This window comes from Condylura cristata, unplaced genomic scaffold, assembly GCF_000260355.1.
Source record: "Condylura cristata isolate star-nosed mole 26May11 unplaced genomic scaffold, ConCri1.0 scaffold00038, whole genome shotgun sequence".
Taxonomy (NCBI): Eukaryota; Metazoa; Chordata; class Mammalia; order Eulipotyphla; family Talpidae; genus Condylura; species Condylura cristata.
Window position 1 is genome coordinate 6,606,868 of NW_004567139.1, and position 23,124 is coordinate 6,629,991.

A 23,124-nucleotide genomic window follows, 5' to 3' on the forward strand; every position below is an offset into this window, starting at 1 on the left:
AGAAAGGGCCGAATGCCCACTCGCAGCTTGTGGCCACGAGCTGAACGGCAGTGAGGGCCCCACCTTGCCAGCACGTTCTCACTACCACATGCCCCCCCCATCCGCCTCCCCACCCCATCCAGGCCGGGCCCTGGATGCCAGGCCTCCCATCCAGCACCCCGCCCAGCCCGGTCTCTCGGGGCGCAGGTCTCAAAGAAACGGGATTTGACAGAGCCTCTCTGACGGGATCAGGAGAACAAGAACACCCCTCCTTCGTCCTTGTCCCTCTCGCCCATGAAGCACCGTGGGTGGGGGGACCCCCTCCCCCATGTGCCTCCCCGCTAGCCCTGGAAACGCCGTGGGGCCTACATGTGCACAGCTCTACCTGTCCTGGCCACCTCCACCAGCTGCCCCCCCGCCCCCACCCCGATGAAAGGTGTCCAGTGCAAGGGGCGCCTGCCGTGGGCAGCTCTCCCTGCAACACTAGCCGCCTGCCCCCCAGCTCTGCGGCTGGCCTGGGCACCATGAGCTGCTGGCTGCGAGGGCCTCGGCTCTCCTTCCCGCTAACACGTCATCGGGGCGACCTTCTCCCTCTGAGGTCAGTGCGGTGTGAACTGCTGATCTGGGCTCTTCATTCTGACTGCCCCTGCGGCACAGTAATCAATTTTGGCAAACAGGGCGTGTGTGTTTGAAAAGGAAGTGGGTTTTCCAGCTGCTGGTCTGACAAATGTCCGTTCTGTTAACCTGCTGTTTTCATGGAAGAAGATAATGCCCCTCGTCAGAGAGGGGGATCCGCTCCCCCACTGTGGTGTTGTCTGTTTCTCCTTGTGATTCCGACAGCCTTTCCCTGGGCAGCTGACGGCCAGGCCGCGGCCTCTCTCCCCGCTACGTGTCGGCCTCTGTCGTGTGTGTCACTTTCTGCCTGAGTCTCTTTGTTCTGGCCGCGGACGCCAGGGCCTGCTTTCTCTCCGTCAGCAGAACCCGTGCGTCTTTTTCATCCCTTTGTTTCTAACCTCTCCGCCTCACGCGTTAGGGGTGTTGCTCGTTAGTCAGCACAGACCTGGAATTTTAAAGAGCAAATCCCGTGTCTTCTGGAGACGTGCTTAGTCTGCTGATAACCAAACTACTCCACTTTGCTCTGCGCCCACAGCCCTGTCTCCCTCCCTCCACCCTTCCCTGCCTCCCCTTTCATTACAACAACTGTCTTTGGGGTCACGAACATACTTATCGTGGCCTTCTTCCTTTCACCCTGACACACCATCTTCCTCCAGCCCGCGGTAGGGAGGTCTTGGAGAAAAGGCCGGGCGGTCTGTATTTGTTTTGCTTGGAGAGAATTTAGCTTGGAGAGCCGACCGCTACATCAGAGGTTGTCCAAGCGTAGTCCAGAGACTCCCCGCTTTGCAAATGACCCTTCACTGGAACAGTGACGCCCGGCATGACATCCTGTCCGAGGCCGGCCCAGCACAGCCGCGCTGGACGCGGCCTGACAGGAGCCCTGGGCGCGAGCCGCCAGGACTGCTAGCCCACGGGGTCTCCTCCAGCCCCTGAGGCGCGGCTGCCTGGTCTTCCGCCAGCCCTTCTGGGCAGGAAGCGGCCCTTCCTCCGGCGTCCTCGCGGATTTTCTCCCCATCGTCTGTGCCCTCCTCTACGTGATGGTTTGGGTTGCTGTTCCAAGTGCAAACGGTCTCAATCTGAAAACCCGTATCTTTTTCTATTTCTGGAAAAAGTCTCTCATCTGTTCCTCTTCTTTTGAGCTTCCAACCAAGAGAATGTGAGCTTTTCCTTCTGGTCTCTATGTCCCATTTATTTTCTCCCTAACACACTGCGGGCATTTTCCTCAGATCAACCGTCCACTCCAAGGATTCCACCTTGATCACATCCATCAGGAGGAGCCTACTGGTCTAAACTGCCATTTTAAGTTGAAATGCAAATGCCTCGGATTTTCAGACATCCCCAGTGTCTGCCTGTTCTGTGAAATTCATCTTTTACTGTTGTAATTTATAGCCCTAATTCAGTACAAAAAGCACTCTATTTTTTTTTTTCAGTTTTACAAAGGCTCTTTAAAAAGAAACCTTTTATTTTTGAACAGTCTTAACTGTATGGGAAAGCCACACAGATAGTCCCAGTGACTCACTGTCCCCTCCTCCACACACCGGACGCACGCCCCACGGCCGGGAGGGCCTTCTCAGAGTCAAGTCTGCCAGACCGCAGCCGGGTGGAATCCCACTTGATGATTTCATACTCTCTTGTGTGGCCATCACCGAGACCCTCGTCCCAGAGAACCCTGCCTTTCGCCTTTCGGGCTGAGCGCCTTCGCCTCCTCTCCCTCAAGAGCTAACTGAGAACAGGGTGGGCGGAATCCACACAGCCAATGGGCGGTTGTGCTCTGGTGCTGGGGAGGGAACCGGCGGCCAGGTGCAGTCCTAGGCCTGCTTCTGGCGGGGCAGCTCTCTCGGCACCCCACTCAAGACACCCACTCCAGGCTGACACAAGCTATGCAACTTCTGGCGACTGACAAATTCCGGGCCGACAGGGAATGCTCTGAGCCTCCACTGGTGACTTATGTAATGACTCCCTTTTTTTGTATAATCATAATATCAAAAATATTGTAAGCAACATCAGTTTGTAAATTGGCTACCTGGCCTGGGCAAAGTACAAGCTGAGCTGCTGCAGGGCAGGAAATTCCTTTGACTGAAGACAAAAGGCAAGCTCCTGGAGAGAGAAGACCCGCAGCATCAAGACTCCTGGAAAGCTTCCTTGGTTTTTTGAAACAAAAAGGGAATCTTAGATAACTCCCAGGGCATAAGGAGCCATGGACAATTTCCTAACATTATCAACACAGGTTTTGCTTAATGCACAACTATGTAACTTCTTAATTTACTCTTTTCCTAAAACAATCACTAACTACTCTCTGCTAGTCTTAATTAGCCTTTTCCTAAAACAAACACTGGCTACTCTCTGCTAACCTTAAGTTAGCCATTAGCTTCTCTTTAGACTATCACAGACGACTCTGCTAACACAATCCTTTGCTAACAGCTCGTCCTTTCCCAGGCCCTGATCCTTTGAAGTCATAAACATCCGTATACATGAAAGCCATCACAGAGATGTACAATCTAGTGTGCCATAAAGTAGCAGGAGGAGGAGGCACTGTTCCCCTCTTCCTTTAAAACTTTTATGCCGATTTCTTATTAACTTACCTGATGCATTACTGTAGCTAAATCTTGCTAAACAGTATAAATAAAGACCTGCAAAAAGATGAGCAGGAAGACTTGCACCCAATTCCGACTCCGTGTCTTCCTCACGCCACTCCCCTTTTTCCCCTTAGGAATCTCTGCTTGCCGACGCCACTTCCACCCTTGAACCCTGCCTGTTTTGCCCCCCAATAATCCATGATCGGGGCGGGTCCCCGACACCAGGCACGATGAGCCAGCTGGCAGCCGTGCCCCCTGGCCTCGGGGGGAACAGCCGCCCCTCCGGCCTCTCTGGCCCGACGCGGGGAGCCTGCCTCAGAGTCCCACACAGCCGGGTCTGCCTGGCCAGCCTCCCGCCCCCCAGGGGACGTCCCTCTCGACCCTGCCGTGGGAAGGCCGTCTGCCACCACCCACTCTGCCCCGTCCTCCCCTGAACTCCAGGTCTCAGGAGAACTAGAAGTCTCGCCTGAGGGCTGCTCTTCACTCAGCTACTCAGGGGGCAGGTCGCAGACATGGCACTGGGGACGCAAGTTGTAGCCCCAGGGCCCGGACTGCAGGGTAGGTCCACCTCAGGGCAGCTCCTGCCCGGTGACCTGCACTTCAGGGACTCCCACCTGGATCACGGTGGCAAGCAGGGCTTGCCTGGGACGGGGGGAGGTCAGCCACAGGGGCGTAAGTGCAAGCTCCCCTTCCCCACCACTGACCCTTAGGTAGCAGGGCTTCGTGGCGGCCTGTGACCCCAGCACATCCCAGTTCGGGGGATCTGGTGAGGGCTGATGTAACTCAGAATCTGTTTGGTGGAGGGAGGGAGGGCTCAGCAGGAGTGATTTGTGCTCCGGCTCCTTCAGAAATGAAAGATTAGCAGAAAGTGCGGATGACAGAGGGAGACCGGAGTGGACGCTGTGACGTGAAGTCACAGGAGATGAGGCACCGCCAGGCAGCAGGCCTGCCTCCGCGGCGCTGCCCCCCGCCCTGCGCTGGGAGGACATGGCCTCGGCCGGCGTCTGCAGGGGCTGGCCCCGACGGACTCAAAGGCCAGGTCCGTCCCTCGCAATGCCCAGTTTCCGCATCAGCCCTGGACACTGTCTGCCTCTGGAGTTTCTCACTGCCTAATGAAGCCAAGATCAGAATGTCTGCGCCAGGGAGGCACAGCGCCCACGCCTCGGCCCCAGGGGCGCCCCAGGGGCGCGGCCACTCCCAGCTAGCCCTTGCTTTTTGGTGCTATTTCTCGCATTCTAAAGATCTTGGCCTGTTCACTGTCTTACCTGATTTTCACAATAAGCATCAAGTTAACAGATGACGCCGGAGGCAGAGCGCGGAGGCGGCTGGGAGTCTGACAGGCAGGAACAGGAGGTTGAGAACCGGGGTAATCTCGACCCAGAAGGCCCCGCCCAGGCACCATCGGGGTCCGTGCAACGGTGTGTCCTCAGCAAAGCCTTGGAGTCCAGCGCCCCGCGGTGAGGACACTGAACACGTGGGCGTAAGGGGCCAGCCTGGGTCAGGCAGAGGGGCCACTGGGCGCAGAGGCTGGGTGGGAAGAGGCTCTGGACAAGTGAGTCCCTGACCACGGTGGGCAGGAGGCGCAGGGCTGGTCAACCGGCGGGACGCTGTCCTGGCCGCAGCACACGAGGCTGAAAGCCTTGTCTAGCCTCCTCTCTGGGGTTTGTCTCACAGCCACAGTTAAGGTGCTCGTGACCCGCCTGACCTGAGCCCCCAGGAAACTTCCACACAGAAGGGGCCGCCCAGGGGGAGGGGCCCCCCACAGAAATCCACAGCTCCAGTTATCTGAAAATGCCACAGGACGCCATCCTTCTGCACGCTCTGCCCTGTAACTGCCAGCGAACTTCAGCCAAGCCCACGTTCCTTGCCCTTCGCCCACACCTTACCCCCAGCTAACCCTTTAACCCTTTACTCTCAGCCCTTGCCCCTGCACCTGCCTGACCCCCTGTTAACCTGGGGGCAGGTTCTCTCTTGTGCCTCCTTCCAGCTGATTGGCAGTAAAGCTGCTTTCATTCCTCAAAACTCTACGCCACCATTGCTGGATCTTACGCAGGCCGGGCATGAGCCCACTGCCACACCAGCCGCAGGAGACGAGGCCACTTCCTGGGGGAGGCAGGTGTCTGCTGGGGGGCCGGCCTGTCTGGAGGCGGAGGATGAGCGGTGAGCTGTGAGCAGGGCTGGGAAACTGGCCGGCTCTTTGGCCTGAATTACCCCTGAAGAAAATGCGGCTGTAGGTGCAGGTGGGCCTGGCGTTCGGAGCCCACCTCACCTCACCGTTCCCAGCTGTCTCCACCCCGCTGGCGCCTGTCGTTGTCGCCTGAGTCCCCTGACCACGGCTAGGAATAGGAGGTTGAGACCCGGGGAATCCTGAGTCAGAAGGCCCCGCCCAGGCACCAGCGGGTTCCAGCAGTGGTGTGTCCTTAGCAAAGCCTAGGAGGCTCCACCCTCTGTCAGCCCACAGAGAAACAGGGAGGAGGGCAGGCTGGCTGGCGCCCACTCAGTATCACGGCAAGTGGTGGGATGAGGCTGGGGGAGGGGCGAGGCCCTGAGGACCGTGCACTCTGGAGAGAAACGGCCGCCCTGGCCTGGGCACACTTGCGAAGGGCCCCCTGCTGCGGCGCCTGGAAGGAGCGCAAAGACACCGGACCGAGAGAGAAGGGGAGGGCTCCAAGGAGGAGGGAGCACCGAGCCGCCTCAACACCATCTCTGTGACGCTTGTTGGCCTTTGCACAGAAAGGGCTTGGAGGTCGGCGGCGAGCACACCCACGGCTACCTGTTGGTCACCACAAGCTGGCCCCACCTGCGTTCCGACAGACCCCTCTCAGGTGTGTGCGTCACCTGGCCGCCTCGGCCTTGGCCTGTGGCCTGGAGAGGCCCCCCAGGTGGCAAGCGTTTGTGGCCCGCTGGGGCGGTGCTGTGCTCGGGGGCACAGGGGTCAGCCTACCTGGCGCTCTCGAAGGTGGCAGACACCGTCTTTTCCACGGCCCCAAATCCAACTCCGACAGCAAGACCCTCTGAAACACAGAAAGTGCAGGTGAGGAGCCGCTCTAGCGTCAGCACGCACGCAGAAGCGCACCCCGAAACCCGCAGCCCCTTGCGCTCTGGGAGCCGGTGGTCCCGCGTGCAGGCAGGTGTGCTCTGGGCACCCAGAATGTGCCACATACGCCCTCGAATTCGCGAACTCCAGGGTCGTTTTTGCGTAGTTTTACTGTTACGTAATCCTGTGACGAGATTGTACTCATCACTCAGTTGTTCAGAACAGGCAGTATCTTCACTTCTTCCGTAAGAAATCAGAGCAGGGTAGCCTCGGGGGTAAGTCTCTGCGCTCCCATCCCAAGGTCTGAGTTCAATCCCCGGCCAGGGAGTGACCCACCTGTCACAGCAGACCCCTCCTGTCTCCCGCTGCTCCCCTCAGCAGTGGATTTCAGTGGATCCGCCTGTTCTGCTCCCCACTCTGTCTCTGGTGACTCCTCTCACCTTGCACCTCTGCCTTATACCCCAATTCTTCACGAGAATAATTAAAAAAAAAAAATCAAAGCAGGTGGCACAGCTGGTTAAAGCGCAGCACGAAGCTAAAGCCACTTCAGCATGAGTTCAATCCGCCCCCCCAGAGGTGACCACAGGGCGCGGCAGACCTCTCCTGCCTGCCCACTGCTCCCCTCAGCAGTGGACTTCGTCGGTCGGCCTGTTCTGCTCCCCACTCTGTCTCTGGTGAAGCCTCTCAGTGCCCCTGCACCTCTGGTCTGTACCCCAATTCTATATGCACAAATAAATAAATCTTTAAAGAAAAGCAGAGCAATAGCATTTTGACACAGTACAATTCAGGTTAAAATGAGCTCTTGCTAAGGCTCAAGGATCCTCGAACAACTTTCCCTCTGGGATTGTAAGAGAGCGTGCAAAGAGCAATCTTACATTTTTATTTGTATTTTTTAAAGATTTTATTTATTTTTGCATAAATAAAGTGTAAGCCGGGGGACTGCTTATGTGGCCCCTGCCTCGTTTGTATGGCCTGCAAGCTAAGAATGATTTTCACATTTTTCAGTAGTTGGAAAAAAGGCACAGAAAGAATAATATTTCAGGACACCCGAAAATCAGATGAAATTCAAAACTGAGTGCCTGCAAGGCAGATCTACCCACAAACTGTCTATGGCTGGCATGTGCTGAGGCGCAGAGACAAGCTGTGTGACCCCCAAGGCTACGGTGCTGGTGTAAGGGCGTCTCTCGTCCTGGTAAAACCCAGGCCTGTCCTTTAAGACAGCTCACCTGTGTCTACACAGGCGTAGCTTTTCCCTAAAAAAACCTTTAAAATGCAGCCTTTGCTTGTTTGTGTCTTAGCAAACATCTTTTTCCTCAGGAATCTGGTCATGTGCCCCCCCGGGGGGGGGGGACTGCCGGAACCTTTCTCCGAGGGACCCAAGAACCCCATCCACGGAACCACATCAAGACCACAAACCCCGTGGGTAGCCGGGGGTCCCCGGGGCAAAGACCTCCAGCAGGGACCCCGGTGCACTGGGGAGAGGAGTCGAAGCTTGGCGCCAGACACCAGCTCATCTCAGGAAGAATTTGCTTCTCTAAGCCATTAACAACAGGATCTTGCACTAATGAGTCGGTTTAATGTAGATGGCGGAGCAGCCCAGAGCAGTGGGTCCTGTGTCCACTGGCAAACTAGCCCCTTCTGGTAACAGGCACTTCCAGAACGTGCCCAGGGCTCTGGGGGCCCCGGAGGGGCGTACAGTTTATGGGAGAGGCAGGACCGGCCCGAAGTTGCAGCAGCTGGAGAGGCGGAGCTGGGTCTAGAACCATTCGGCCCCCACCCACACTGGCCCAATTTGCTGACCCGGACTGCCAGGACAGGCACTTAATCTGTACCTCGAGAGGTCTGGAGCAAAGCAAGCGTTTCCTACTCCGCCTCACCCGCACCTCGGCGGCACCTGGAATGTTCTGTGATGGGAGGGCTTGGGGAGGAGCAGCTCCTGGCCCTCTGGTGTCCTGCGGCCCTCGGGGAGGGAACCAGACTGCTGCCCCAGGCACACTCTGCCAGGGAGGCCGCTGGGGCAGTTCCCTCCACTTAAAGCAGAGGTGATGGGAAGCGAATGAGATGGTGTCTGAAGGCGGCTAGTACCAGAGAGCCGATGCAATAAGAAATCTGTATGCGGACAGAACTGAGGCACATACTGAAGGCCCACAGAGAGAGAAGAACCGCAGAGGGGGAAGGGCGGAGGAGAGGTGCGGCCGCAGGTCACACCCCGGGGTGCAAGCGTGGAGGGAGCAGCCCCGGTGACCGGGGTATGGTGAGGACCCCGCCGTCTCTTTACACAGAAACGTCCACCCCTGGGGAGGACCAGGGAGTCCGTCTGGTCCCGCTCCTTGAGGAAGTCTTTTGAGCCTCTGAGGCAGCCACGCTTCATGGAAGCGGAGACAAGGCCCTCTGCACCGGCCAGGGGCCCACGGGCAAGTCCCCTGCCCCCCTCTCCCTCGGTACACCCTAACACCCCTCTCCCTCGGTACACCCTAACAACACCTGTCGGCTTGGTCTAGGCGCCAGCTCCTTAGGGGGGATCGCCTTCCTCTTACGGTCCAGCCCCATGGACCCCTTCGACGCCCCCCTCCCACCCCAGGCAGCCCCAGCCATGAAACAAGAGGAGGCTGGTCGCACCGGCGAGGAGGTGCTCCCGGACGGGGCGGCTGGACAGAGGTCAGGGAGCGGGGGGAGGTGCAGGCGCGCACGAGGGCGTGCGAGCTCCCCACTCAGGAGTCTGCGTCTGGTTCTGCTCCCTGAGGAAGTTTTTTCCCCATCTGCAAACGGAAGCCCGGGAGAGAAGGACGATGCAGCTGGCGAGGGGGTTCAGCATGGTGGCCGGGGCCCACCGCAGGGCCAGGGGATTCAGAGGACTCACGCCCGGCTGCCACGGCACTGTCCCAGCACCTCTGGGAGCTGGGCTGGCCAGTGCTGCCCTTGCAGACAAAGCCAGCTCTAACATTCCCCCACAGCAACAAACTTCTCAAAGGTCAACCGCAAGCTGGCTATTTTCCAAGCTGCTGATACATTACATCCCTCATACTAACGGACAACTGGAAGTTGGAACCTTTTGACCAGCTTCTTCCACTTCCCCTATCTGTCCATTTCACCTTTGTCTTTGTCCTGCAAGGTTCCCTCTCCCCATTCTGCAGAGGACAGTCCGATCCAGAACTTGACTCCAGCCTAGTAATGAAACAATAGGAAGCCATCAACCTCAAGAACCCGGACAGCACTGCCTCTACCAGTCCACCCAAGTGCCCCCACAGTCAGGGGCGCTCGGCTGGCTGCTGGGAGCCAGCCCTCTGGCAAGAGAGCATGGAGCACAGACTGAAGGACGAGGAGCTGCCTAGCAGCCTTCTGTGAATCGTTTACCTGGGGCCCAGGCCAGGGAGGACAGAAGCAACGCCTGCCACACACATCCCTGGGAGATTTGGAAGTGGAAAGACAGTGAGTCGGGAAGGAAGCACAGCCTCTCACTATACAAAATGCACTCCAGGAATTTAGTACATTAAAACATGTTTTCTGGGCCAACAGGATTTTTCAGTATCTGGAATTTTTGGCTTTCAAGGGGAACTGGAAGAAGGTGGCCAAAAGGTTCCAACTCCCATAAAAAATGGGGTGGGGGGAGTGCATTGGACTATGGTGATGGCACACAGATGATCTGGTGATGGGAAGCCCACAGGGATGACAACTGAGGTGGGAAAAGGCACAAAATTATTATATTAAATTTTAAAAAAAGGTTCCAACTTCCGGTTGTCAGGTGGTCTGAGGGTGTGATGTACAGCATGAAGACACACTAGCACAGCTGGGTGAGGTGTGGGGGAGTTAAGAGAGTAAGCTCGGAGGCTTCCCATCGCAGAGAGAGGTTTTTCCCTTCTTATTGTGTCTAAAAGAGATGACAGATGTTAGCTGAACCAGCTGTGGTTGTCACTTATCCATAGTGATAGACATAAATTATTTCTCAATAAAATGGGACAAATGATACAAGCTGGGGGAAGAAATACATGTCCTATCTAAATATAAAACGTGCGCCGTTTCTAATATTATTGGAGGATTAGAAATACACCCTTAATTAACAAGTCGCCAAAGGAACAGGACCAAAACCCACTTTCTATTTAAATATCACCCCACCCCTGGACCTCTGCAGATTTCCTAGATTGACCAGGCTGGTGCCCAGGCTGGTGGTGGAAGCTTCTTACTGTTTCCCCATCGTGCTAGCACAGCTCCCACAGATATGCTGTCCAGAATCAGCAAGTTCACTGGGACGCGAGGGAGCTGGTCCAGACACTCAGATGTCCAGGTACTTGTCCTTCCACCGAGCTAGTGACTGTCAAGGTGCTTGAGGTAGTGGACTGGGACCCAGAAAAACAAAAGCAGGATCTCTGTGTTGGCCAGCGATGAGGTGCTCATGGTGGTGGGTTAGATAAATCATTTTGGAGCTCAGGGTGGCAGCAAATATATTCAGTGCTTTTCCGGGATGCCCACACTCCCCAGGAAACAGCTGGGTCCTCACATAACTAGCCCTATCAAAATTCAGCACCAGGGCTGCTGGACAGTGCCTCTCAAGCCAGGAAGTCCCCTCCTGCTTCTAAATTCCCGCTCCCACACCCAGGTCTTGCTCAGTCTCTTGTTCCTCTGGAGGACATGTCAGCAATTACCCCCAGAGCTCTGTCTACCAAAGTAGGAGAAGAAAGCGGAGAGAATGAGTTTTCGTCTGTTCAGATCACAACCTGTTCCAGGGAGATCGCACAGGCTACCTGGCGGGGCTGTGGAGTAGGTCCTCCACACCTGCTCTGCGGGAGCTTGGTGAGCGACAGCTGAGCCGCTGCTCCTCAGGACCACCCCCCCCCCATGCTCCCAGCTGCTCCCACCAGGGGCTGGGCACGGGGTGGTTAGGGAGCAGTGGGGGATGAGGGGCTCTCCCTAGAAGATCCTCTAGCCCCGGGATCCTCTCGGCACTGGAATAACCAAAACCTTCGTGGACCTGTGCTGGGGCCGGGTGCTTCCTCTCCAGGCCTTCACCCCCTTCTCTCACAGGTGCCAGCCTGCACCACAGGCTGAGGGTGCTCCCTCCTGGCTCCTGCTCCCTCCTCCTCATCCCACCTAGGCACCCCTCCGCCCCCACCCCCCATTAATCTCTTGCACATCCGACCCCGACACCTGCTTCTTGGGGAACCTGAGCAGAGACACCATCACGTGGGGCAACACCCTACAGAGCAACACACCCTTTTGGAGCTAACTCTGCTAATTTGGAAAAACAGGGGGAAAAGCTTAATTTTTTTCAGAGCTCACAGTTTACATTCCACGTCACTCAGTCAATACATGTGCGCCAGCCCTGCTGGTGATGACCACGTGCATTTCGAGATGTGCCAGGCAGCCCCCCCCAACCTCCTCGCTTAGGCTGGGAGTCAACTGTGAAGAGTGTGATCGATGGACAATTTGGCTGTGATTGCCCTTAAGTGACAATAAAAATAACAGTCCGTGTCACTGAGCATTCACGCCGCGACAGACACTGTGGGACACTTTCTAGGTGCTGCTTGCTGAAAACCAAGCTGGACGTGGCCCTGCGCTTTTGGACGAGAGAGCAGGGCCCAGAGGTGCACCGGGGGGATTTCTAGGCACCGCCCTGCGGAGTGAGGGGCGCGCCCAGGCCACCTGGCCCTGCGGGCGCCTCTTGCAGAAGGCCACTGCCCGGAGTCAGCCTTGTCCCCCACGACGGAGACCCTGATTGGGTCTTTAAGACCTGACAGATGACCTTGCAAGTGTCCTGTGGCCACACCGGCGCCGCGGAGACCTGACCACCACACAAACGCGGAGCGGCTCAGATTCCTAATAAAACAAGGCCGAGCCACGGCGCCTGCCAGCCACGGAGGAGGTGACTGCAATACAGAAGCGAGGAAAATCAATGTGTGGGCCCAGAGAGACGACGCTGTGTTTCAGGTGTCAGACGATCAGGGACGATCTAATACCTTACACGGTTAATCTTAAAAAGGCAATGAGCATGTCATCAGAACAGGAAATGGAGAGGGGTTTCGGGGGGGGAGGGGGTGCAGGCAGTGAGCCAGGGAGCGCTCACGCCACCCCCACCCAAGGGGCCTGCCTTCCCCACTGGACAAGGCCGTCCAAGGCCTCTCCTCCCCACCCTTCTGCTCCTGACAGGAAAGTGTCCCAGCACTTCATTCCGTGTTCTCCCAGGCATCCATCCACCTGCCTGGCAAACACCACAGGTGCACAGCTGCTCCTGGAGCTCCCCCTCCTCCCCCACCCACGGCTCCCCACCAGGGAGGTGGCCGGGTCTGCCAGCCTTCCGGGCCCCCGCAGCTGAGAGGCACGGCTTTCCTTGCTGCGGGAGTGGCTGTACTTGGCCCCCGGAACTCCCACCTGAGTGTGCTATTATCTCCCCCTCCCAGGAAGGGCAGCCTCGGGGCTCCCACTATCCCTGCACTGTTTGTCTACCTGCACGCCCACCTTGAAGCTCTTCCAGAACTTTCCGGTGCAACCTCCCCCCGACCCCCCGTTCGGGCATAGTAGCGTACATCTCCATCCTTCCCCTCCTTGTTACTTGCAGGTCTCTAAGCTGCGTGGGGCTGGCACCACAGCTCTGCCTGGGCGCCTTCTTCTCTGGGTTCCAGGGGATGTCGGAGACCTGGTGCTGAATGACGGTCTGCTCGAGGACATGCCGGGGACAAGGGAAGCCAGTCCCGTCTCGGTTCAGCGCAGGGGAGATAGGCAGGGAAGGCGGGTGTGTTCGCGTGGCCACCCCGGAGCCACGCCACTGAGACGTCCACTCTGCTGCCCACAGTTCAGGCCCTTGGCTTCAGGCATGAGAAGAAGTGAAACAATCGAGGGTGATGAACAGGACCAACAGGGCCGACGAGCATGGGAGACGCAGATATTCTCGGCTTGGGAGGCCGGTTAGGGAGGCGATGCGTTGGCTGACGTTCACTTGAGGGCTGCAAGCTTGAGCCACGGGCTGGCCTGCTCTCCTGAAATCCTCTTTCTGCAGACAGGAGACAACACCTCTCCCAGCTGCTGTCGTGTGGCCAACAGCCCCGGCCGTGAGCCGGCCCCGAGCAGACCACAGTTCTTAAGCCTCCCCGTGACCGCCAGGCGGGGCAATCTTGCCGTCCATGCCCAGTCGGCAGACCTGGGATAAAAGCTTCCGGCTTAACCAGGACCCGTGTGGACGCTCCTTCAAGGAGGAGGCAGGGGCTGGAGGCCGAAACGCCAGTCCCCAGAGCTTCCGACCCGAGAGAAGCAGTGGGCCCCCCGCGGGCCGGGTGGGAGGCGTCTCCACCTCCCCTCAGCCGCTACTGTCTGAAGCCCAGAGAGCTAAGGGGCGTGGTGGCGAGTGTGCTGGAGACGGCTCTGAAGTCAGCACTGCTGGCATGCGCACCTAACCGCCAGGGGCCCGCTGGGCACACGGTTCCAGACTCCTCGCTACGTGGCCACTCCGCACCCGAGTGGGCGGTCCATGCAGGTGGGCAACGGGTGTGGACGGAAGGGGCAGCGGGGGCCCAGCCACCTCTCCCGGGAGCACCACCACCCACGTTCCCGACGTCCTGCCCCCCTGCCCTAAGCCTGCTCCTGACCTGGGGACATCTGCAGCTGCCTCGCCGCCCCAGGCAGGCCCGGTGACAGCTTTGGGTGGTAAAAGCACTCGTTTCCAGGCAACCAAGTAACAGATCTTCCGAAGGCAGAGATCGCTCTCTGCCTTCCAGAACAGCTTTCGGTGCAGCATGTGAGTGAACTGGCCAAGCTGACATCTCCCTGGAATACCTGAGCCTGCTAAGACCCCGCTAGGACCCTTCCCTCCCCCACAAAAGAAAGGCAGACAGATTCTTCTAAGTTGTGCCCCAAGGGGGACTCCTGCTCTTGCCTTAATTGGTGGTGTCAACTGGCCTTGAGAATCCACTCCCGGGGTGACCCAACCGCTGCTGACAGATGTGCGACTTCAAGTGCCCTGGTCCTTATTTAAAAAATAAGGAAAATATAAAGGAAACCGTGGCCTCTGGCTCGAATCTCTCCCACCTGTCTGCAGCTGGCTGGCTACTTGTGCCACTAGGCCTGTCATTCTGCTCTTCTTTCTTTCTTTTTGTTTTTTAAGATTGATTTACTTTTGCTGGGGTACAGACCAGAGGCACAGGGGCGGTGAGAGGCTTCACAGAGACAGAGCGGGGCACAGAACAGGAAACTGATGAAGTCCACTGCTGAGGGGAGCAGCAGGGAGACAGGAGAGGTCTGCCGCGCCCTGGGGGTCCCTCCCTGGCTGGGGGTCGAACTCATGCTGACGTGGCTGCAGCTGGCTTCACAGTGCTGCACTTTAACCCACTTCGCCCCCAGGGAGGCCCCTCTGTTCTTCTTTCTAAGGCGCGATCAGGGTGCAGCCATTAGCCCGAGACCTGCTGCTCAGAGGACACCACCTTTCTCTCCCTTTCTCTCTCCACCAGCCTCAGGCACTGGGACATGCCCCTCACTTCTGGTTCACAGTCTAGCTTTTGGGTGCTCCCTGTCAAGGGCAGAATGGTGCCTAGCTCAGGTCAAAGAAAAAGGTCTGGCTGCTGGTGTGAGCCCCCGCCTCCCTGCCACCCTAACCACTTTCTCTCAACAGCCCCAACAGCTTCTGGGGTTCCAGCCCTGGGGCCTCACTGCAGACCCCACTGACAGCCCAGTTTGCAGGCAGCCTCTGGCCCCGGAGGGGGTCCTTCAGGTTGGACCATGGGACAGAAGGCAGCTGAATCATCTGAGTCGCTTCTCAAAAATACACGGGGGGCCCTCCCTGGTGGCGCAGCGGGTTAAAGCGCAGCACTAAGGAGCTAAAGCCACCTCAACATGAGTTCAATCCCCAGCCCGGGAGGTGACCACATGGCACAGCAGACCTCTCCTGGCCCGCCCGCTGCTCCCCTCAGCAGTGTACTTGGTCAGTCGGCCTGCTCTGCTCCCCACTCTGTCACTGCTGAATCTGCTCACTGCCCCTGCACCTCTGGCCTGTACCCCAGTTCTGTATGCAGAAATAAATCTTTAAAAAATATATATATACACCCTGAGATTCAGTGAAATGTGCAAGGGACAGGAGAGCCGTGATTCAGCGGGCAAGGCACACACACTGGGAGCCGGAGCTGGGCAAGTGGAATCAGGTGAAAATAAGCTTTCTGGCTCCAGACAGCCGACCCAGTGGGAGAGCTGCACCCCGACATAAGCCTCCTATAGATGATGTCGGGGGCCGCACAGCAGCCAGATGGCGTGGTCACGGGGAGGAGGCCACCTCCCCAGCACCAACTCATGTCAGCGGGTGACCCTAATGCCTTAGCCAGTCAAGTTCAAGTTCAAGGCCAGACTGGTCAGCCTTGAAAGGATGCAAAATAGGGGGCTCGGGTGGCGGGGGTTGGGGGTGGTGGGTGGCTCTCCCTCTGCCACAGCAGCAGAGCTGGGTGCTCGCCTGCTTTATATCTGCACTTACTGCTGCCCGATCCTGGATATTCACACAACACTCCTCCGCCAGCCCTTCCCCGTAACCCCCTGTCGCTCCGAGTTATTTACGAACCCCCTTTCCCAGGCAGCTCCCACGGAGCTGCCACATGGCACCCCTCCCTGGAGCAGGCTGGTCTGGGAAGAGCTGAGAAATACAGATGGGCCAGACCCCCGCGAGGGGGAGACGTGACAACACCCAGCAGGCCCAGATGGCCAGGTCACCCCGGGAAGGCCTCGTGGTGCCCACCCCAGACAGACGCTGGACCCTGCGGGGACCCGCAGCCGCGGCCGCCGTGCCCCGCCCCCCTTCCCAGGCTCCCGCTGCGCACTTGGCTCTTGGCACGTGTGAACCATCCTGGGCTCATGTGGCTCAGCACAAAGCAAAGCGGGGGGGCAGGCTGCTGGCCATACAGCCCCCGGACAGAAGGGGAAGCGCGCTCACGGTCACCTCCAGGCTGACTCCCACGGTGGCCTTTCAGAGGCGTTGCCCATTCCGGCTCAGGGTGGGAAGCCCGTATTGGGGAGGCGAGCCGCGCGTCAGCTGTCAAGGCCCGGGGTGAAGCGCCTGGTCGCCCCACTCAAGGGCACGGTGAAGGGTCCCGGCTGTGATGTCCACTCCGGCAGCTCCTTGCTGCAGGGCGCTCTCTTCAGTCGCGCTGTCCTCTCTGTAGGCTGGGGCCGCGCGGCCGGGGCCTGCTCTGTGAACCCCAAGGCCTGAGTAACAGCTCACTCGGGAGCCGTCGTGAGGAAGGCTGAAGACGGCGACAACCCCTGGTTGAGGTTTACTGGGGGACGAGGCTTTGCGCCAGCTGAAGGGAGGAAACAGGCTTGGGGGGCACGCGGCCGGCAGGGAAGGAGGGAGGGGAGGAAGGTCTACGGGCGGCAGGAACTCTGCTCCCCAGAAAACTGAGTCACCGTGGGGAACAGTCGGCTCAGCAGCGGCCCCTCTCAAAATTCAGGCCACCACGGGCCTCAGAACCGACCTCACTTGGAAGTGAGGTCTTTGCAGATGTAATTAGCCAAGATGAGACCATCCTGGACCGAGGGGGGGGGAGTAAGGGGGGCTGCCCAAAGCCCAGCCAGAGGCGCCTGATCTGTCCCCGAGATGTGGAGTCCGTGGGAGCAGGGAGGAGCCCTGGGCAGCAGGACAGCCATGGACGGTTCTGGCATGGGCTGATGCTCTATGTGCTGCCCGCGAGGGACAGAGCAGCAGAACCCCGACGCCACAGAGAGGCTAGGGAGGTGCGGGGGTCACGCAGCTCTGCGGAGACCACCGCAGGGCCCTTAGGCCAGCCGGTGGTGCCCCCTCCACGTGCCCTAAAGGAGCAAACTCGGGGCCACCGGGGAGCCAGGGGGGCCACCGGCACCCCGCCTGCCCCTGCAGCTGACGGCCGCCCTTAAGCCCTCACACTTTCCCTTCTTTCCATAGAAGTTCTTCCAGGCAAGCCTTATCTTCCTGCCTCCTTAATTTAATATAATTACTGCCTTGATGACTCAGAAGCATCTCAGAAGCTTGCGTTTCTGTGGGAGGACAAGAAACAAGATGGCCTCGGGCCCCGGGGAAAGGGGGGTCCCCCCAGCCGGCGCCTCTCTGCATGTCCGAGCCAAGGGCCATGTGTTGATTTACGACTGGTCCGGGGTGGCTGCTTCAACCTGACAGCTGCGGGGGCCTGTGCGGCCTCAGACCTTGGCCTTTCAATTCACTTGTGTTCTTGTCCAGTGAAGGTGTGGGAAGCAGATCACCACAGTTCCTGGAGTCAGGCAGAGACTAGGAGGTTTTTACTCCACTATTTATAAAGAGTTTCGGGACGAAGGCATTTTTATGGGTCAAATCCAGGCACTTCGGTTCTTTCTGGTCTCTCTTGGAACACAGAGCCTCAGACCCCCCATTCCCTGCCAGCCGGCGGCATTCACACGAAGCAGCGTTCACCCTCCGATCCGACCTTGAAACGCATAAGCAGCCACACAGGGCGGGAGCGAGTTGTAGCGCCCCCAGAATAGCGTCCCCCCAGAATGAAAAGCAGATGTTCACTTAGTGTTCATCTTCCCAACCCCACCCCTTCAATGCCGGCAGGGTGGCCTTTGAAAGCAAGGGGTGGGGGTGCCTCAGAGAATCTCCCCCATCTCCGGGGACCCAAGAATTAGGGAATAAATCCCAATCTGGCTTCCCCTTCCCCCGCACAAGCTCTGAGGAGGTAGCTCAGATGATCCCACCCCGTCCCACCACTCACCCCGACTCTCCACAGAAGGGGAGCACCACCTTCGCCCCATCCACGCCCACCCAGCGTTGTCACGACGGCATCTCAGGTCCAGATGTCCCTGCAGAAACGGGTCCCCGGGCCGTGTCATCCACACAGGGGGATGGGGAGGGGCAGCCAGACCCAGACGTGCCTTTAGCGGGACCACTGGCCTGCTTTCCCTGACTCCTCGGGCGCCCCTGCCCCTCAGCAAGGCTGAGTCTGGCCTGCCGCACACCCCCACTCTGCTAGGGTGACGTTTCATCAGCGAACTCTTCTCAGCGACCCTGGGCCCACAGCCACTGCCAGCAGGGTGCGCGCCCCATGGCGCTCAGGCTCCGACCTCCCCCAGCTATGCACCCCGGGCCTCTCCATGGCAAGAGAAAGAAGCGCTGAACCCTAACTGCTTTGGGGCAACCCTAGTCATGCAGGAACTCCAGAGCTCGGGGTGAGCCTGTCTGCTCAGAGACAGCAAAAGGGGAAAGTGACTTTTAGGGGTGTCTGGGCCAAGAGGGTCTTCTCTGAAAACACCACCCAGGGTCGACACCCCTCTTCTTTTTTCTGATTTGCTTTGTTTTTAAAGATTTATTTATTTGTGCACACAGAACTGGGGTACAGGCCAGAGGTGCAGGGGCGGTGAGAGGCTTCACCAGAGACAGAGTGGGGAGCAGAAAAGGCCGACTGATGAAGTCCACTGCTGAGGGGAGCAGCGGGCGGGTCAGGAGAGGTCTGCCGCGCCCTGTGGTCACCTCCGGGTGGGGAATCAAACTCATGCTGGAGTGGCTTCCGCTTCTCAGTGCTGCGCTTTACCTGCTGCGCCACCAGAGGGGGCCCGGCCCTCTTCTTGGCTGGGGGCTGACTTCACCCTCTCCAGCTGGGTAGAGGCTGTCACAGGACCTGGCTTGCCTAGGGCCCAGCAAGAAGGGCCCGAGTCTGACGGAAGAGCTGAGAGCAGGCTGCGGGCGCCCGCGGGGTCCATGGCGGGTCCACCCCGCCCCTGCACGGCTCCCGGCTGGGGCACTGGCAGGTGAGGGCAGGGCCCCCCGACCCTCCCCCTGCCCCACAGCTGCACCCCAGTGCCCCTTCACTGTATCTCCGTGGGCTGGATCGGCATTCTGTCCTAATATGCATCCCAGGCTGACCCCTTCACGGCGCACGCTTCGCCCCAGACGGGCCTGGCAGGGTCCCGTGCCTCTGCGCCCGCCCAAGCCGGCTCCCGGAGGAAACCCTAGGAGGCCGGGCAGGCCATCCTGCTCCCTGCCCGCCACCAGGAAGACCCAGCCCAAAGCAGCCCTTTTCCCTGAAGCTGTCAGGGACAGGGTTTCTTCCTTTCCCGGAGCCCGGCCTCCCGCCTCCATCCCTGGGCGCCTTGCAGCATCCAGCCCTTGCCGGCAGCTCTCTCCCGTTGGGTGCGGGAGGCCGCGCGCGGAGCAGCAGAGACCACAGCTGCTGTCTCCAGGGCACGGACTTGCGCACACTCCCGTCATCACCAGTGAAACCGAGCACAAAGATTCTGTTTGTTAAATGACTGCCCTGAATTGTAAAGGGTTGCGCTGGGTCCCCGCCCCCCAAAGACGAGCAAGTCCTGACCCCCTCGGTGCCAGTGAACATGACCTTATTTTAAAAAGGGCTCTGGGTGGTCAGGATCCCAAATGATGAGGAAGACCCGTGAACCCAACAAAACATTCCCGTGAGGTGCCCCCAGAACCGGGAGCCCCAGGACACGGCCCGGGACGGCCCCGTCCCCTGAGGCTCCGGGGACCCACCACGTCAGTGCCGGCATCTGGGCCTTTCTGCTGCAGAACTGGGAAGACGATGAGGCCACGCAAACAAGTGAAGCGGATACGGGCCAAGCGCTTTGACAGCATTTTCAGGGGCTCAGGACTGAGGCCACAGGACTGAGAGTGGTGACCGAGAGCGGGCACCTCACCCCCGCAAGGGTCACCCAGTGCAGACGGAGCGGTCAGAGTGTGGATGGCAAGGTCATCGCCATCACCACCGCCGAACAACCGAAGCGAGAGGACGGGGAAGGGCGGACCCCTGCCCACCCGCCGACCTCCCCAGCCCACGCTGGGCCCCGGCCGGCCCTGCCACCCAGTCCTGCTTGCCAGCCGCCCCTCCCCCCGCCGGCTCCACGTCCTCATCCCCACACCAGAACATCGCCAAGCACTGCCAGCCGTTTCCAGCGCCTCTTCCAGCCGAGACACCCCCATGCAGGGAAGCGAGGAGACCAGGATCAGCCGGGGCACCCCACAGGGCTGTGAGCACACAGTGCGGCCTAGGGGTACAGCCTGAGATTTCAGGGACTGGCGGGGTGGGAAACTGGGAACCGGGGCCTGGGCGCCCCAGCCGCACCACAGGGGTGCTTTGGAGAGGACCTGAGTGCAGGGGAGAGCCAGGGGAGGTTTCTCTTCTTAGTTCGTACTGTAACTACAGATGCCTTCGGACCTGGCTCTTCCACACAACAACCGGCAGCCTGTGCCAGCAAGAATTTTACATCTGTCACCCTGTCTCACTGTAAATAGCCCAATTTCAAAGGCAAATGTCTATACACCCGCCCACACATGACTGTTTTATACGTCTCGTCTTGTCTTTCATCAAGAGAAGGACGCAGTCCTACATCCCAAAATAAGCCCCCTCCCCACGCCTCAGTGTGTCCAGTCTGTTTCAAGAACAGAAAAATCCGGCTGCTTCCGAGATCAGACTGCACCCAGGACGTTCCTCGAAGGCGGGGGGGATCCTAGCAGTGTCTGGGCCTCGGACCGCTGCCCCCCTCCGGATGGCAGGAAGTGGGGGAGTATCCAGATGCGGCGGGACGCAGCACACAGGAGGGACTCTGTGGGGGTCCGGCAGGCCCCTCCCAGCACAGCCGCTGCCCGTGTGTCTGAGACACGACGCAAGGGCTGGCAGAGGCTCCCGGGGGCCTTGGGGTCTGACCGGTCAGGCGGCGGTGGCCACTGTCACACCTGCAGCCCAAAAGCTTCAAGGCAATTCTCCTCTTTGAGCTGAAAATGTGGGGTTCCACCACTGCTCCCGCTCCTCTGGGGTCCTGCCTCCTAGGCATTCAGGTAATCACATAGCTATCCGTGGAAGCGTCCAGGGAACTTTGGGGGTCAAGGCAAGGAGGTGGCAAAGTCAAATTCAGCCCCGTCCAGGTGAACCCCTGGCTGCCACTGCCCTATAACCCCCAAGTCGCCACGCCTCTTGTCCCCTGCAGCCTGTCCCCCTCCTGGGACGCACAACTCAGCCCCGTGGGCTCTTGTGCCCAGGGGGACCCCCTGACTGGGCCAGGCCTGGGACTCTGTGAGCTCAGGGTACTGCTTCTCTGTGTGCGGGTTCACCTCTCGGGGCTTAAAGGTTCACGTCTACTTGTGTGGCTCTGGAAACCTCCACGAGGAGGGACCTGTGTGCCCCGACACTAAGCACAGCGCAGCTGGTCTCTAGTAAGCACAGCTTCCTGGCCTTTCTCAAGTCAGCGTCCCCTGGGCCAGGAGGCCGAGGTCGGCCCCGCCGGGGGCTCCGCCCCAGCAGCCCTGCTTCTCCAGCCCAAACTGCCCGGATGCTTCCTTCAGCACCGCCTCCATCCGGTCCCGCCGCAAGCCTCGTCCTGGGTCAGCTCTCCCTACGGCTCTCGGCCATCGCTTCTTCCAGCTGGACGAAGCGTCTTCTTCCCCGGTCCTGGCATTACCCACCTCCTCCACTGACCCCTCTCACCTGCTAACTGACACCACAATAGCAGCCGGAGAGCGTCTGGGGTTCGCTCACGCAGCCGGAAGCTGAGTAGCATCACCGCGCAGTGGGCTGTCCCAGAGGGCATCCCCGCCCCTCAGCCTTGTCCTCTGAGGGCGTTTTTCCACTGGGCATGCTCAATAACCTGTCCCCGAGAAGGGACAGGGAGAGCCACACACGCCTAACTCCGAAACACGGGAGGGCACCTTATCACATTGGCCGGACACCCCAAGATCGATGGAGGGGATGTGAGTGAACGGTTTGTACTGAAGAGATGACCCTTCCTGCAGTCAGACCTAAGTCCCGAGCAACACCAGAGACGGAGACCAGATCCCGAGTGCTGACGGGACGCTGGTGTGGATACTGGTCCAAAGAGTGCCCGGTTAGAGAGGAAGGATGCAGCCCCCAAAGCCACGCATCTGAAAAGTGATGGGTGACGAGGCTGGGACCCCACCCCCGTCTTTCCTTTCATCTGCACTGATGGTCTTGTCTTCACCTGGGTGAGCATTACGTTCCAGAGGCCAGCCTTCCGCCCCCAGCCGCCCCAGGAGTCAGACGAAAGGCAGGGCGATTCCGCTCTCTGCCACGATCTTGGCTCGCACCAAGGCGTGGGGGTACTGAAACAACAGAGGACTGGCCACTTCCAAACTCAAGCCCAGGAGGACTCTGTCGGGGGAAGAGCATGTAAGATGGAGCTGGTCTGGGGACTAAGCTGAAGCAGGTGAGCTGAGTCAAAAGCGCCCCAAGCCAGGATATAGTGGCCGGGAGATAGTGGCCGGAAGACAGTGGCCGGAGCTAGGGGCTGGGAGACAGTGGCCAGCCAGGAAGCCCCCTTCAGCCACGCTCATTAGTGACCTGCTGCTGGGGTCAAAGCGATCAGATAAAGGCCACCCTGTTGGGGAGCACCTGAATTAACAATGAGAAAGAACCTTTTCATTATGAGGGAGCCTCATTCCCCAGGCCAGTGTCCTCACGGCCTGGCCTCCTGCGCGCTGAATAAATAATTCATCCGCACCGCTGCTTCGCCTTCTACTCTGGCTTGGCACCCCTGGAGATGTCGGTGCAGGGAATTTCACTTTTATTTGGTTGTCTGACCTCCCCTGGAAGAGAAGCGGTTGCCTGGGGTGGGGCGAGGCTCCCAGAGTGTGAGCCAGCCAGTGTGCTCAGGCCAGGAGCTGGCGATGTCACTGCTGTGGCCCTGCAAGGAGCCACTTCTCGGGGCAGCGATGGGGAGATCTGCCCGTTCACTCTGGCTGCAGAACCAGCCATCGGCACCCAGTAGTGTCAGCTCCCATGGACGGTGCCCAGGGCTGCCAGCGGTGGGTGGCCCCACCTCCTTCACTTGGGCCTGGGAGCTGGTCCTCAGCTCTTCCCAGCGCCCCTTCTCCCTCCCTGTGGAGTGGGGCTGGCAGGACCCCTACTGAGCTTCTGCTGCAAGAACCTTCTCCCCTCCGGGAAGTGCCAGATGAGGGGGAGGGCAGGAGGCAGGGGTCAGCAC

At 59.2% G+C, this 23,124-nt stretch overlaps 1 protein-coding gene across 4 annotated transcripts in view; it reads right to left on the minus strand.

The window, feature by feature from the left end:
- Positions 1 to 23,124, minus strand: part of SLC39A11 (solute carrier family 39, member 11) — a 212,718-nt gene that overhangs the window by 41,146 nt on the left and 148,448 nt on the right. For all 4 annotated transcript variants that reach the window (XM_004693467.2, XM_004693466.2, XM_012733146.1 and 1 more), the window contains exon 7: positions 6,115 to 6,184. In XM_004693467.2, the coding sequence (XP_004693524.1) occupies positions 6,115 to 6,184 (70 nt within the window). The remainder of the gene's footprint in view (positions 1 to 6,114; positions 6,185 to 23,124) is intronic.